The sequence below is a fragment of the Nanorana parkeri genome, unplaced genomic scaffold (assembly GCF_000935625.1).
Source record: "Nanorana parkeri isolate BGI_ZX_2015 unplaced genomic scaffold, ASM93562v1 scaffold1534, whole genome shotgun sequence".
NCBI classification, from domain to species: Eukaryota; Metazoa; Chordata; class Amphibia; order Anura; family Dicroglossidae; genus Nanorana; species Nanorana parkeri.
In genome coordinates, this window is record NW_017307802.1 from 293,031 (window position 1) to 307,668 (window position 14,638).

Consider the following 14,638-nt stretch of genomic DNA (forward strand, 5'->3'; position numbering starts at 1 on the left):
ACCTTGTCCCCCCCCCCCCGATCAACCCCCCACTCCCGATCAACATGCAATTACATTTTTTTTTAATGAAATCATTTTGTTTTTTAATCATCACTGGGTTTGTCTGCTGCTCTTTGCTCTGAGTTTTGTGGGAAGCTCCTGCTGTAAACATCACAGCTTTCTTCCTCAGATCTTTTTCAAAATAATGCCAGTGAAGTGGTATTTCATAACGTTTAGAAACAAAATTATTGATAACAATGACATTGGTGCCAACAATAGTAGGGATTAGGTGGAGACGTGATTGAATGAAGGAGGTTGTTGAGACAGGAAAAGAAGGTAGGCTCAAGATAGCTGCTGCAGCTTAAAAGGGTATATTGTGGAGATGCAAGTTTACAGGGATTTGAGAGTACATAGATTCAACATAGGAGAGGGCTTGCTACACGTGTGGGTAAAAAGGTAAGGCTGCAATTCATCTTTCAAGGAGAACAGAAAAAATGCAAATACAAGACCTTCTGTGAATGGACAAGTGGAGGTCCAGTCTTATTCCTGTACCTCATCTCCTTTTGTCCATTCATAGAACACCAAAAATGCAAGACTTTTTGTGAATTAAGGAGGGACTAATTTACAACTGGAGTACTTCACATTCCTAGCTGCAGCTCTTCATCACCACAGTGCTGAAAGTATAGCTTGTACATTCAGTTATGAGTGACACTAGAAATTTAAAAACTAATCAGCATGAATCCAGACATAGGATAACTGTTGTTAGAGGTAACTTGTTTACAGAGCACAAGGCTAAAATCGACCCAAAACCATAATAATTTGCTTTTAAGCAGTGGTCAAGCTATTTAGTGTATTCCTCTCCAGTTTTTTTGTGATCCAGCACCAACCCCCTTCTGGTTGAATGATGTCCAACATCATTCAACCCACTTCCTTTGAGTCCAGGGGGTGCATCACCAGGACACCCTGCGCTAACAGTACATCCCTGTAAAAAAAAGAGCATTGGCCTCATTACTTCTACACTCTCTGCATATGTTTAGTTCTAACTCTTTAGCAGTCCAGGAACTACAAGCCTACAGTTTTACATATACAGTATAGTTAAAGCTCTGATTTCACCTTTATCCTTTGGTTGCAATGTGCCAATAGTAAGCAAATAATGTTCATGCTTACTTGATTTGACCTAGTGTAATCTGGGTGAATGTTATTTGTTACTGTACTTTTATTTGCCTATTGTAATTCTTTATTGGATAAATGTATTTGTAAATCTAATAATAAGCTTTGTAAGAAATAATAGTGATATACATTTACCCACATTATTTTTTAGGACTCATCACAATAAAAGATGCTCATGAAATAGAGTCAAGACTAAATGAAGTTGAACAACTCCTGAAGACTGTCATAAATATGCCTTGTAAAGTAAGTATGTCTTATAAGACAAGTGACAACTGAGTGGAAGTATCAAGGTATATTTTTTCCTATACAGTACTGTTAATTGCATGGATTTGCTACAGAGTGGAATGTTTCCTTCACACCGGGGTCCTGCAAAATGCTCAGTATTAACCTCCATGAGGCACTGGGACTATTCAAGTGGTTGATAAAAGGGCTGGGGGGGGCAGAAGAAGGTCAGTGAATGTCTGGGGATCAATAGGTGGCTGATAAATAATGGAAGGTGTTTTGGGGTTAATCCATAAAGGTCTCTCGGGAGCTTCAGTCTTTAGTCCTAAGGGTGAGGTGGCTAGCAGTGAGACAGTGTCACCTAGTGCTGGATGGTCAGCCAGCCAACAAGAGTGGCCTTGAATTGGCTTAATCAGATGTGTGTTGTCACTGGCCTCATTTACCAGCATGCCTTGCATAGTGTATTTTTAACCTTCCACCCTCTCCCTTCCAAGATGGAAATAAATATATGTTTACTGAATGTACTCCCCCATCTCAAACTCTATTGGAGAGCCAGTGAGTACACCCATTGTGATAGAAGTGGTTCCAAAGAAATTACTGCTGTGAATTTACTAATCATTATCATATCATTATCAGTCGAATAATCATATTGGCAGCTGCTGATTCTTAGAATTAGAAGTTTCGAAAGTATAAAGCATATTTTATTATTATTAACATTATCCACATTACTGTTATTGAAAGTTGCATTTCTTACACTATCTAAAAAAAAAAGTTACACACTGTAATATTTTATTAGACCGCCTATAGCTTTAATTAGGGCACAAATTTGCCGTGGCATCGTTTTGATAAGCTTGTGCAATGTCACAACATTTCTTTCCGTCCAGAGTTGCATTCATTTTTCACCAAGATCTTGTAGTGATGATCGGAGAGTCACACTGCTGTGTAAAGTCTTCTCCAGCACATACCAAAGATACTCAATGGGGTTAAGGTCTGGGCTGTGTGGTGGCCAATCCATGTGTGAAAATGATGTTTCATACTCCCTGAACCTCTTTCACAATTTTAGCCCAATGAATCCTGGCATTGTCATCTTGGAATATGTCCATGATATCAAGGAAGAAAAAATCCATTGATTATTATTATACAGGATTTATATAGCGCCAAGAGTTTGCGCAGCGCTTTACAACATAAGGGAGACATTACAATCACAATACAATTCAAGACAAGATGGTAAGGAGGGCCCTGCCTGTGAGAGCTTACAATCTAAAATGGGTTGATGGAAATACCTGGTTATTCAGGTAGGCAGCTGACCTAATTTTTTGGGCACATAACATTGCTGTACTTAGAACTGACCAACTGAAGCAACCCCAGATCATAACGCTGCCAGAAATCCAGGTAGTGACTTTTTTTGGCCAGGCAGTGTATAGCTGGACATTCAACGCTGATTCACAACAGTAATAAATTTTTAATGCATTGGCATTGGCACAACATTCCTGAACCAGACCTATTATTCAGTGGAAGGCTCTGACCTAGTTGCTTAGATAAATCCAGATGAATACTTTTTTTGGCCAGGCAGGGTATTTTCTTATAATACATTTTTGGCTGTCCGCTAACAATCTGAAAATTCATGAAGGAGTTGATGTCCCAATGGGGACACAACAATTAAAAGAAAAGATTTTAACCCTTGCATCAGTTCAAAAGGATAAAATAAGATGTTTTGGTTGAAGTTCTGCTTTAAGGCTGGGTTCACACCTAGGCGTATCGAATATGCGCGTTTGTCGCGTGACACGATACGTGGTAAAAAAACCCGTGCGACAAACACGCGTTTCCGAGGGCTAACTGGATGTATCCTAATGGATACGCGTGACAAAAACGCCCCAAATAAGCTCCTGTACTTCTTTGGGCGTAGGGCGTTTTGTAGCGCGTTCATACGGCCTGTAATACGCCCAGGTGTGAACCATACCCATAGGAAATAATGGTATTTCGGTGTTTGAGGGTTTTGCAGAGCGTAGGAACGCGCTACAAAACGCCCAGGTGTGAACCGGGCCTAAGTGAATCCTTTCTTCCAGAAACAGAGTAGCTGGACCTTGAAATGCCTCACAGAACCATCTACAAAATGAGAGCTGTTCGCTATAAAGTTGCTGAGCCACAATTAAAAAGCTTAACTCCTGGAGGAGGATCTGAAAACCTACTATCTCTTCATTCCATTACGTTTAATGATTTCAACTTTGCACTTTTCCCCTTGAAATACTGTCTTGCTTGTCAAAATATATATTTTAATGTAATTAATGGCAAGAACATTGAGACTTATTACATGTGTCACTAGGAAGTAGCCAGAATGTCTTATATTTAGAAACTTTACCATTTAAAGTGCCAGTGTTAAGTATCATAAAAAACGTATACAACTGTGATACTATGAAATATGAAAGTGTGTAAATCCTAACAATGTAGAACATATATATGAAGCATAATCCTAATAAATGTGTATATATGACAAATATTAAAACTGAAAATATTAGGACTAGCGTGCAATCAATCTCTAAAATGACTGTGTCAATAAAGTAACAAACATCAATACAGTAAACTCCCCATTATACGGTGTTCTATCGAAATCTCCGACTTGTCGAGCTCTCCGACAGGGCACATCACATCCGGTGACTGCCAGTAGGTGATGTACAGCAGATGGAGCTAGAGCTCATGGGCAGAAAAATCCGTGTTGAACTGTCTAACTATTGCCACTGCACCTGCGTGGCTAGTGGCTCATCGGATTCTATAACCTAGGACAAACTTATATTTGTCCTAGGTTATAGAAGCCAATAGCTAGGCAGGCACAATGGTAACTGTGTTTGTAGAAAGAATAATGTGGCCGCGCAGGTGCTGTAACATAATATAGCCTTTGACTAGGTTATAGAATCCGATGAGGCAATAGCCACTGCGTCTGCGTGGCTATCAGCTCATCGGCTTCTATAACCTAGGACAAATATAACTGGCAATAGTTAGACAGTTCGACAAGGATTTCCTGGGTATGCGCACTAGCTCCATCTGCTGTAGATCTCCTACTGATGTGACGTCACCAGTTGGAGAGGTCGACAAGTTGGAGCTTTCGATAGAACACCGGCATTCAAGCCACCGGCACACTCAAGGAAGCAGCAAGAAAAATGGAGGACATAATATCTTCTCAGTCTTTTTTTTGCCGGTGGCTTGATGCACACTAAAAACTTTTGTTAGCAAATGAATGTATAAATTTATTATCTGTTTGCATCTTGCTGCTGACTAACAGCTAGATTCCGCAGTCGGCAGTTGAATGTAAACAACAGGGAGCAATAGGCTGCCTGCTTTTTGACTATTTCAAATTGCATAGAACTTTCACCCTCAGGTCCTCTCCTCTGCTCAGTGGGGGAGGGGAGGGGGGCAGTAGCCAGCCTGCTATTGGCTATGGCAATTTGAAACAGGTAGATGCCAGAAACTACAGTTGTCTGTCATCTACCAATCCCTGTGGGTGCTGGATAACTGGGCGTTTATATAATCACTCAAAAAAAAAACAAGTAGCCAAGTCAAAGAAATGATAACATACATGTAAATGCTGATATAAAAGATTCCAAAGTCCCTGGGTTTGCTTACAAATCTTTACTGCGGTAGAAGCTTTGTATATTCTTGTAAATTATCATGATTCTTCACCACAGTGGGATCCAAAAATGATATTTGTGCGAGTCCCAACAACCTGTGCAAACAGAGAACTCACCAGAACAAATCACTTCTTTATAAGGGCCAGAGTGTTGCAATAACAGCACTGTTCATTTCAATGGCACCCCAGTGCACCTACCAGCAGGTGTGTGTTGCAGCGCAATTCGTGGTAATGCACTACCTTACACATTTTCACATTTTCACCTGTGGAGCGGTGAAAAGAAGTAGTGCATTCACTAACACGCAGTATTGCGGCACCACACATTGCGCTGCAGTGAGAGGCTGTCGGGAGGTGTGTTGGGTTGCCATTTTTAAACCAATTGTGTGGAGCTGGGTGGTTCTGACAGGTCCATCTACTGCTTAATAAAATAACCTTAAAGTGTATCTATGGTCAAAAACTAAAACTAAATATGTATTTCTATATTGAATTTCCAATAAGTTCTATCCCGCTCCTAATAACCATATTGCTCTAGAAGTTTGTAAACGTACTTATTGAAGATGCCCATAGGATGTACTTCCTCAATGGCCTGACACAATTTCACTCAGCCCTATGAATATGAACTTCCTTCTGTTACAACTCTCACAGAGCCTGCCTTTAAACTACAACTCAGCGTGTGAGCAATGTAACATTATCAAGACTGCCTAGCATAGCCCAAAGCACAGCCCCAAATGTTTAAAGGGCAGGACAGGTTCATTTCAAGTGCAACTTCTTGATGGTTATTCTTATTTTAACATTTACAAGTATCAAGTATGCAGAAAACATGCAAACTATAATTTTTTATTATCAGCATTTTATGATTTAACAACCTTTTACAAATTGCAAATGCCTGTACATGAGTATTCTGAAGAAGTGCAGCAAAAGTATAAACATAATAACTGTACTTCATTCTTCCAAGTCATTCTCTACATACTTATATCACTTTGTTTCTTTACAGTATTCAAGGTCAGAGGTTGTCCTCACTTTCTTTGAGAGGTCCCCACTTGACCAAGTGTTAAAAAATGATAATGTTCACAAGATCCAGCCAAGTTTCCAGAGCCCTATTAAAATATCTGGTAAGTGGATGTGCAGCTTTCTATATTACTGCCTATGTTCAACACATTCAGTAATGCAGTACATACAGTAGATCACTGATGATATCCAAGGTGCAACATCCCATATTAACCAATCCATTTGTGGTTTCATGCATAAAAGATGACATTTGATTTGATGCTGTTGGTTTTTACTTTTACTTTTTTTTTTTTAATAAGCCATTTTATCTACAGTATTGTATACATTTGAGTGGCTTATTTTGCTGTATACCAAGGGCTTCATTTTTAAAAGTTCCGACTGGCATATGGCTGGGCAGATGCTGTTCACACAGCACTAGCGCCCCTACAATTTCCTATACTAGAACTTTAAGGCCTCATTCAAACGGGTAACGGCCGGCCCATACAGAACTGTGCTGCATGCAGGCCGTATCGGGCAGCTCCTGTCTGCGTCCAAGCAGGGACACCCACACCCGTGCGAATGGGCAGTTTGGGTGAGCGTAGAGCGGCGTACAACCGCATACTCCCACAGAGACGGCTGCTGCGTACCAATCACACGGAGCACCTGTCCTTTCCGGGAGCTGCCCAATACAGCTGTGCACGCAGCACAGTTCTGTATGGGCCGGCCGTTACTCATGTGAATGAGGACTTATAAGGGAAGCCCCGAGTGAACCTGCTATGCCAAATCAGATTATATTGCATCTCCAATTTATGTAACTGAGTAAGATAGGCCGTTGGTGGTGTGCCATTAGTCCCACAATCAGAAAGGTGTGTTGCAATAAGCCAGTAACACGTTGCCTTTATTGATCAAGTTTAGCTATGTGCTTCGTTTTTATATTTATGCGGCTGTCATTCTGTAGCTGTTATATTATTAGCTTTGTTGCCTGGAGAAAGTACCAGAAACTTGAAAGAAGCATTAACTTCCCCTTATTTCTTAGCATAACTCTTTTTTTGTTTCGACTTTCAACATGCCAACATCCACTGAGCAGCACTGTGTTTACGTCCTTCATAAATCGTTATTAGGTATACAGTAATTGGCATAGCTGTATTCATAGGTTTTTTTACATTTTAGTAACATTTTCAGTACTGCCACAAACAATAAGCACTGTACTGTATATGATAAAGCAGAGGTTATTTTCACTGAAAAACATGTTTTTCTTTTGCTAGCCCATAGATCTGGAGGCAGTAGAAGTTGAATGAGGCAGCACAGTGGCTTAAGGTGCCCATACACCTTACAATTATCTGCAGATTTTCTGTGGTCAGATGGAAAAAGTGCAACAGATTGGCCCAGGTGGAGATTACTCCATCCACACAGTTAAGTGTAGATGGACAAATCTGTTGCACCTTTTCCAACTGACCACAGAAAATCTGCATATAATTGTAAGGTGTGGGACCAGCTTTAGTGGTTACCACTTCTGCCTTGCAGCATTTGGGTTCTCAGTGTGAATCCCAACCAGAATGCTCTATACACGGAGTTTGCATGACCTGTGCTTGTGTGGGTTTCCTTCCAGACATGCTAGTAAGTTAGTTGTGTCTATATTGGCCCTAGTATGTGTATGTACACATGTGAGAATGGGACTTTAGATTTTAAACTCCTACAGGCTATGTTCCCACCATGTCTGGAGCAGATCTGCAAACGCAGTGCGTTTTAGCTTAAAATGAGCTTTCAGGTGCAGCACAGTGTGTTTGCATGCATTTACGTGCATTTTGGTGCGTTCCAGTCCAGAAAAATAGTGCATGCAGCATTCCCCCCCCCTGTTCACACCACTTCCAGCATGTTACAACATGATTTTAGATAGCTGTTGGAAAGCACTGGACCGCATCGTGGCCCTCTCCCTGCGCTCCAGTCCTGTGCGATCGCAAAAAATGCTGCATGCACTATTTTTTTGCGATTGCACTGGACCGGAACCCAGGCATTGATGTGTTACGCATTCTGGTGGGAGCAATCACACTGCGGACTGTGTGTGGCTGCGGTGCCATTAACTTGAATGCACCCATACGCTCGCTCCCTCCCCAGAACGCAGGGATCCGGCCAGGATGCGATCCAGTGCGGTCCAGCAGCTAATCGTGCTGGAACGCACTGGAAGTGGGGTGAACAAGCCCTTAGGGCAAAGAACCGACATGAATGTACAATATGTAAAGTACTGGGTAAATATGTTGGTGCTATATAAATTCCTGTAGTAAATAATATGCAAATCTTGACTTTTCCTGTTAAAGTCGAGCTTGTTCCTGCCCCACCTTATTCAGTTCTAGAGTTTATGCACATAATGCTTATTCATAGCAGTATCACTTCTACAGTATACACGTTTAGTAAACTACACAAAATAGTCATTAAAAAGGCCATTGGTTAGGGGCTGTTAAATCAGAACTACACCCTCCTCGCCCTTACAACCATTGAAGGTGCCATCTTAGCCTCTATTTGGATTGCAGAGGTCAGGGGTCTTTTTTTTTTTTTTTTTTCAGCACCTAGGCAAAAACAAGCACATAACCCTTGCAGTGGGGCATTAGCCCCACTGCAAGGGTTAGGAACACTTTTGCCCGGAGTTCTTCTCTAAGATCAAATTTAACCCACAAAATGTCATACTCATTTAAAGCTGAAGTAAACTGCCACCCCAAAAGGAAAATGATGGGTCCCAGGAGCTGTTTGCCATAAAGTGCCAGAATGCACAGCATATTAATACATTATGGCAGATTCATCTTGCAAGCAACCCCCCCTCCACCTCTGCTGTTTTAGCATTCCCCTTTGTTGCATGTGTACTCATGTTCTCCTGGTCTTTCTCTGCGTTCAGTATGTTCTGCCTCTTGATTGGCCAAGCCGAGATGATGTAACCCCTGCACATGCGCAAGTGAGTTTCTTCACCTTGGCACAGATCTGTGCTGAGACTGTGCAGTGAGCTGCACATTCGTGGCTCAGTATAACAAGTGCTGATAGGCAGGGAGGAACAATTATGACAGAAGAGACATACAGAGTCTCTTCTGTCATAAAAACCCTGCCTGCCAGCCGTTTATAAAGATTCAGACTTTAATTCCACTTTAACAACAACCTTCGTTTTCTACAGTCTGGGCACAGGGCTGAGCAGAGGAAGGATCTACGCTGGATCTGAGTAAGCCAATTAATGACTCTTCCTGCACAAAGATGCGGCACAAGGACAGACACTGTTCTCCTCTGCATTCAGCAGTCGGAGCCATTGCTGCTGTTAAGTATTAGTGGACAGATAAGGTCGAGAAAAATGTGACTTTAAATGCCATTGGGAAGCAAAAATATATGAATACAGAACACAAAAGTCCTCCCAAACTAAGTATATTAGTAGTACATTAGTTCTACTTTAAGCACCATGCTCTTATTTGCTATAATAATTAAGTGACCCTTTCACGCTTTATTTCGAATGGCAGTATACTGGATGTGTACCTTTGTGTTGGATCTTTTATCTCTTATGTTGTATTGCCACCTACAGGGGAAGTCTTTTTTTTTTTCTATACAAAATGGCAACAGTACTTAAACCTTTCTTATATTTATTGGGTTACATTGTTTTATTGAAATACAACAGGAATATGTTTTACTTGTTTGCTTTGAAAACATTAATATTGCATTTGTTTTTAATAAACATTAAAATGATGGGAATAAACATTGTGGTAATGTCCATTCCTGAAAGATGACATTTTTCTGGTGATGGTGTTTTAGCAGAAAGGAGCTGGGATCTGGTAGCACTCTCCAGTCTTTGGGGTTATCAGTGTATAGAGATATATGACTCAGTCTACAGATTACGTAACCAAGCGCTTGCTTTGTTCACGGATAAAGCGATTGCAGACTGCAGCACGGTTTAGCTGACACTGCAGTAATCATTCACTTCAATGGTATCCTTGGACAAAATATTTATGTAAAGGTCGCTCTTTCCCCCCTGTGCTGTGGTCATACTGTTATATACGTTCATTCCTTCCCTTACTGCAATGCTTCTCATATCTTTTCTTAAATACCTGACTATTGAGCTCTTCCAGATTTCACAGCTGTAGCACATCCGTATTAACCAGTAAGGCTTAGTTCCGCTTGTAGCTGCTAATCTAAAGTGCAGAATGTACAGCAAGAATTTTCAAATCTTTTTAGCATGTCCTTCACAAGCCCTTAAAGCAAAACTACCACAAATAGAATAATGGGGGCTGCCTGTGCTGAGCTTGACTCCTGAAATTGCTCGTTGCTTGGCTGCCATGCTGAACCTCTTGTTGTGACTCTTGTTGTGACATTCATGCAGTTAAGAAATTCTGATTTTTCTCACACGTTTATTATTATACAGGATTTATTTAGTGCCAACAGTGTGCGCAGCGCTTTACAATATAAGAAAGGCATTACATTTACAATACAATTCAAGATGGTGAGGAAGGGCCTGCCTGTGAGGGCTTACAATCTATGCAATGATCTGCATAATAGTTTTATGTCAGTGAAAGAATTGATGCCAGAGGATCAGCAAAACAGCCAGGCAACTAACATTCTCAGAAAGAGGTCAGTGTAAATAGCCACTGCATTCTATCATGGCATGTTAACTGTAAATCACCTTCACCTCCGGTATGAGAGTATTGAATACAGATTGTAAAGTTAATCTGCCTAAAAGGTTAGGGACATGTGTGAGCTTGGTGCCAACCAAATTTGCCTGTGTTCACCCAAGCCAGCTCACTGCAGGAAGTGAGGAACACACAAGTAGCAGGATTATACACAAAAGGGTGAAGAGTTTGGAGAAGGCAGGAGAAGTGAACAATCTAGGACAACATAGCTGAACTGGAAAGTGAGTTGAATTGGAGAATTTTTTCAAATCAGATATTTTGGCCTAGATTGTTCACTTCTCCTGCCTTCTCCACACTCTTCAGACTTTTGTGAATAACCCTGCAGATGTTTCACAGGATCAACAGGTAATATTTGCATTTATGAAGCAGATATAACAGAGCAAAGAGGAGAAGTTCATTATTAGGGTTTACATAGACGCTGGCACACCACCCGTGATTGTATGTGACGTGATTACATACAGTTAGGAATCAATCACTCTCCCTGGACACATCCATTACATGCAGAGTGCCGGCCTTCAAATGCAGCGGCTGTCAATCGATCATTACATTGAATAGGTGACAGTTGCCGCTTGTAAACGTCAGATTAGGGATTCCTGCTGCAGGAAATCGCAAGTTCCTGACACAGGAATCCCTAATCACACCTAAAATATAGGTGTGAATGGAGCCTGAGGGTGGCCATGCACTAGTAGATTTCCGAAGAACTTTCGGATGAAAGATCTTTCGTTCGACTTTCTATTAGTTGATGGGGTTAAATCGATTTCAACCATAGTGACGAAAAAAGTCACAGGACCAGGATGGAACATTTTTCTTGAACGAACTAAATTCTAACAGTGTATGTGGTTTTCGTTCGGGAAACTCCAAATTTACAAGCAAACAAAATGTAGTTTGACATACGCCAAGTCCCTGATGGCATTATCAGGTGGTAAAGAAAGATCTTTCGTTCAGAACTCTAATAGTGTGCGGCCAGCTTTAGACTCTTTAGAATAGTCATTGCAAACTGAAGGCTGAGCAAACCTTTGCTTCTTCAAAGTGATCTGGACATTGTACAGCTTGGCAACGTTTTATCTGCAGTTGAGGAATAAATGATGTGCAATCATTCCATCAAAGTGAGGAGATTTTAATATAAAAGCTATTTACCAAATAACCACCAGCATGCAGAATATGTATGTGTGTTTTCCCTGACAGGTTGCAGTTTATCCAGCACAAGTATGAAAGCATTTTACAAAAGGGATTCTACTATATGGATACAGTTTTTATTACAGGCTTCTCCCACTAGGTGGCATGAGAGAATATTATAAGAATGATGTTCCACAGTATATTATCAGTTGTTGGTGGTTTAACCTGTTTAAAAATAATGTTCAAGCATTTATTATATTAACAGCTTCACCGGGGCAGATTTTATAGTTTGCTATGTAACAGAATTCATAGCGCTGACTCTGAAATAATTACACCAGGCACTGCTGGCCACCTTTTTACTGCAACAGTTATAAATTGTCATTGGCACTTAAGTGTTATAGGCAGGTGCCTGCTGTACTAGTTATTAGCAAGGACAATTAAAAAAAATTACAACCTGGCTGATTAGAATTTAGTTCAGGTTGTAAAGCTGAGGGAACTTCAGTCCCCAGTTCCTTCTTATACTTCTTTCCTTTATTCGACTTCTGTAATCATTAAAGTTGTTCTCTTAGCTGGGCATGGAACAATTTGATAGTTTGTGATAACAATCATTTTGGGGGCAGGATTTTATCTTCCATAAATCGATTGCACTAAACAGTCATTTCAGTCTACAAATGATCTTTATGTGTTCTATGAGTTTTCTGACACGACATACGTTAAACGGAAGTACATCTACAACCTTTGGTCAGGATGGTCCGACTGCAAGATGATGTCATAATAGGCATAGAATTAAGTTGGCACATTACTGCATTGTGGGGTTATCAGATGCCTTTTGGGCATGAAAAGACTCCAATAGGAGCATCGCATTACATAGGTCTCTGCTTAATACAGTTTTCGTTAACTCTTGGCGCTAATGGCTGCCAGCTGAACGATCCACTTGCTCCACTCAAAGTTTTCAACAGTTTACCACAGTTTTTCCACACAGACTTGAGGGGCTGCTTATTCAAGGCTCTGGGGCTTCCACACGAACATAGAAAACAAAAGGGAACAGAGCGCCACCTATGTGTGTAAAATCGTTTATTAAGATAAATAAAACAAGGGATATACAGGTGAAACTCGAATAATTAGAATATCGTGCAAACAAGGAAACGTTTTCATCACGCTTTAACAACAAACAAGAGGCCACACTGTCTGTTAACCCAACATGGTATCGCCCCGACTATGTACCACTGTTGCCTCCGGTCTCATCACCGTCCACGGTCTGCAGTCAGCCAAGATTGACGCTTTTCAGGGGCAATCCCCCTTCATCAGAATCACTGCTTAATACAGCTGGTCCCTACAAAGGGACCATATACTCTTATTGGTGCATGGGGACTAAAGTTGGGCAACATTGATATTGAAAACATTCTGTAATTTAACAAGAATACAAAAATTAAAAAATAAGGCAAATAGTAGTTGTAATATAATTAACAATTCATTATATTAAAAGAGTTTGCAACTAGAGATAAGCAGAGCAGTTTCTGAGAAATTGATTTTGGGTACTAAATTTCCCCAAAGTGGAAACTCTCAATTTTGGTCACTGCGCTGCTTGGGTGCAAAAGGATGTACGCTTTGCTCTCATTTATGGGGTATATTTTTTGGGGGGATGTAATGTATTTAGGAATTTAGGATAGTATAGTAAAACATTTTTAGCGTTCTTCACTTTTGTGGGTTTTCTTTTACTTTTTTGTGTGTATTTGATCATTGTTTGTGTTCTGTTGCTTTATTTTTTTTTTCATACTTTTTTTTGTGTGGAAAAAAAGTCAAATAATGAGGCTAAGGAGGGTAATTTTTTTGGCACAGGAACAGTTCCAGGGTGGTTAAAGGCAGTTTCTGTAACCTCAGGAGTCATTTAAAGCCCTTAACCCTTTTGCTGCCAAGGAGGTAAGGCTTATGTCACAACCAAATTGTTTGTATCTGGCCAGCACAGTAAGCCTTACCTCCTTGGCATTCCTGACCCTGCTAAAACCTCAGCGACCATGAACTTGTATCAGAATGGTCCCCCTGACTGTGCTGATTAAATAATAGCAATGATCAGTGGCTGACATTAATTCAAAATATGACCTCCCCCACCACTACAACCTCTACCTGCCACTCTGCCCAACACAGATCTTTCTTTGTCCCCTGCACTCCCTGCTGTCTATGCTGTGTTCTCCAATCCCCCAACTTCCCTCCCTCTGTCTGTAGCAGCAGATACAGTTGGCTATGCAGGGGAGAAGGAAACAGTGTCCAGCCGGTAGGATCAGAACCTTCAGGATTGTGACTGGAGGATTGGTAAATATGTGTGTCATATTTACTAATCCATTGTCTGTCTTGAATGAACACTGGGGTGTTCAGTGCTGATCAACCCGATGTTTATTCATAAATAACATTAAGAAAATATGCTAATGATATTGATTTTTTTTCCTCCATTCGCGCAGAACGAATGTACATGCAGTTTCACAGGATGAATGGCTGTGCAGATTGTTTGTAAATACACCCCTACATTTTAACTATCTCTATCTGTAACTCTATAGGCAAAAGTAGGCTCTTGATTTCTGTCTTCTAGAATTGCGTTACAAATGTGTCCAATTTAAGTTGCACGGTTTCAATCAGAGGACTAGTTTTACTTGCAAAAACTGGAAAGCACATGATTTTCCCTTTTTTTGAAAAAATACATGTATTACCTGTAATCCTTTTATGATAAACCTTTATCTGTTTTATCAGGACACAAATACAGCTCATCTAAAAGGGTTACCTAATTACATAAGTCAGTGGCATATCTTTCACAATTGCAGGCAAAATAGCCGCACTGTGCCCATAAATGCCTTCCTGTGTAGCATATGGTAACCTAATTTTGCTTATCATGACATCA

At 40.6% G+C, this 14,638-nt stretch overlaps 1 protein-coding gene across 1 annotated transcript in view; it reads left to right on the forward strand.

The window, feature by feature from the left end:
* The window catches only part of PXDC1 (PX domain containing 1), a 58,040-nt gene that overhangs the window by 26,832 nt on the left and 16,570 nt on the right, over positions 1-14,638 (forward strand). The window contains exons 2-3 of the mRNA XM_018570452.1: positions 1,301-1,392; positions 5,988-6,105. Of these exons, the coding sequence (XP_018425954.1) occupies positions 1,301-1,392; positions 5,988-6,105 (210 nt within the window). The remainder of the gene's footprint in view (positions 1-1,300; positions 1,393-5,987; positions 6,106-14,638) is intronic.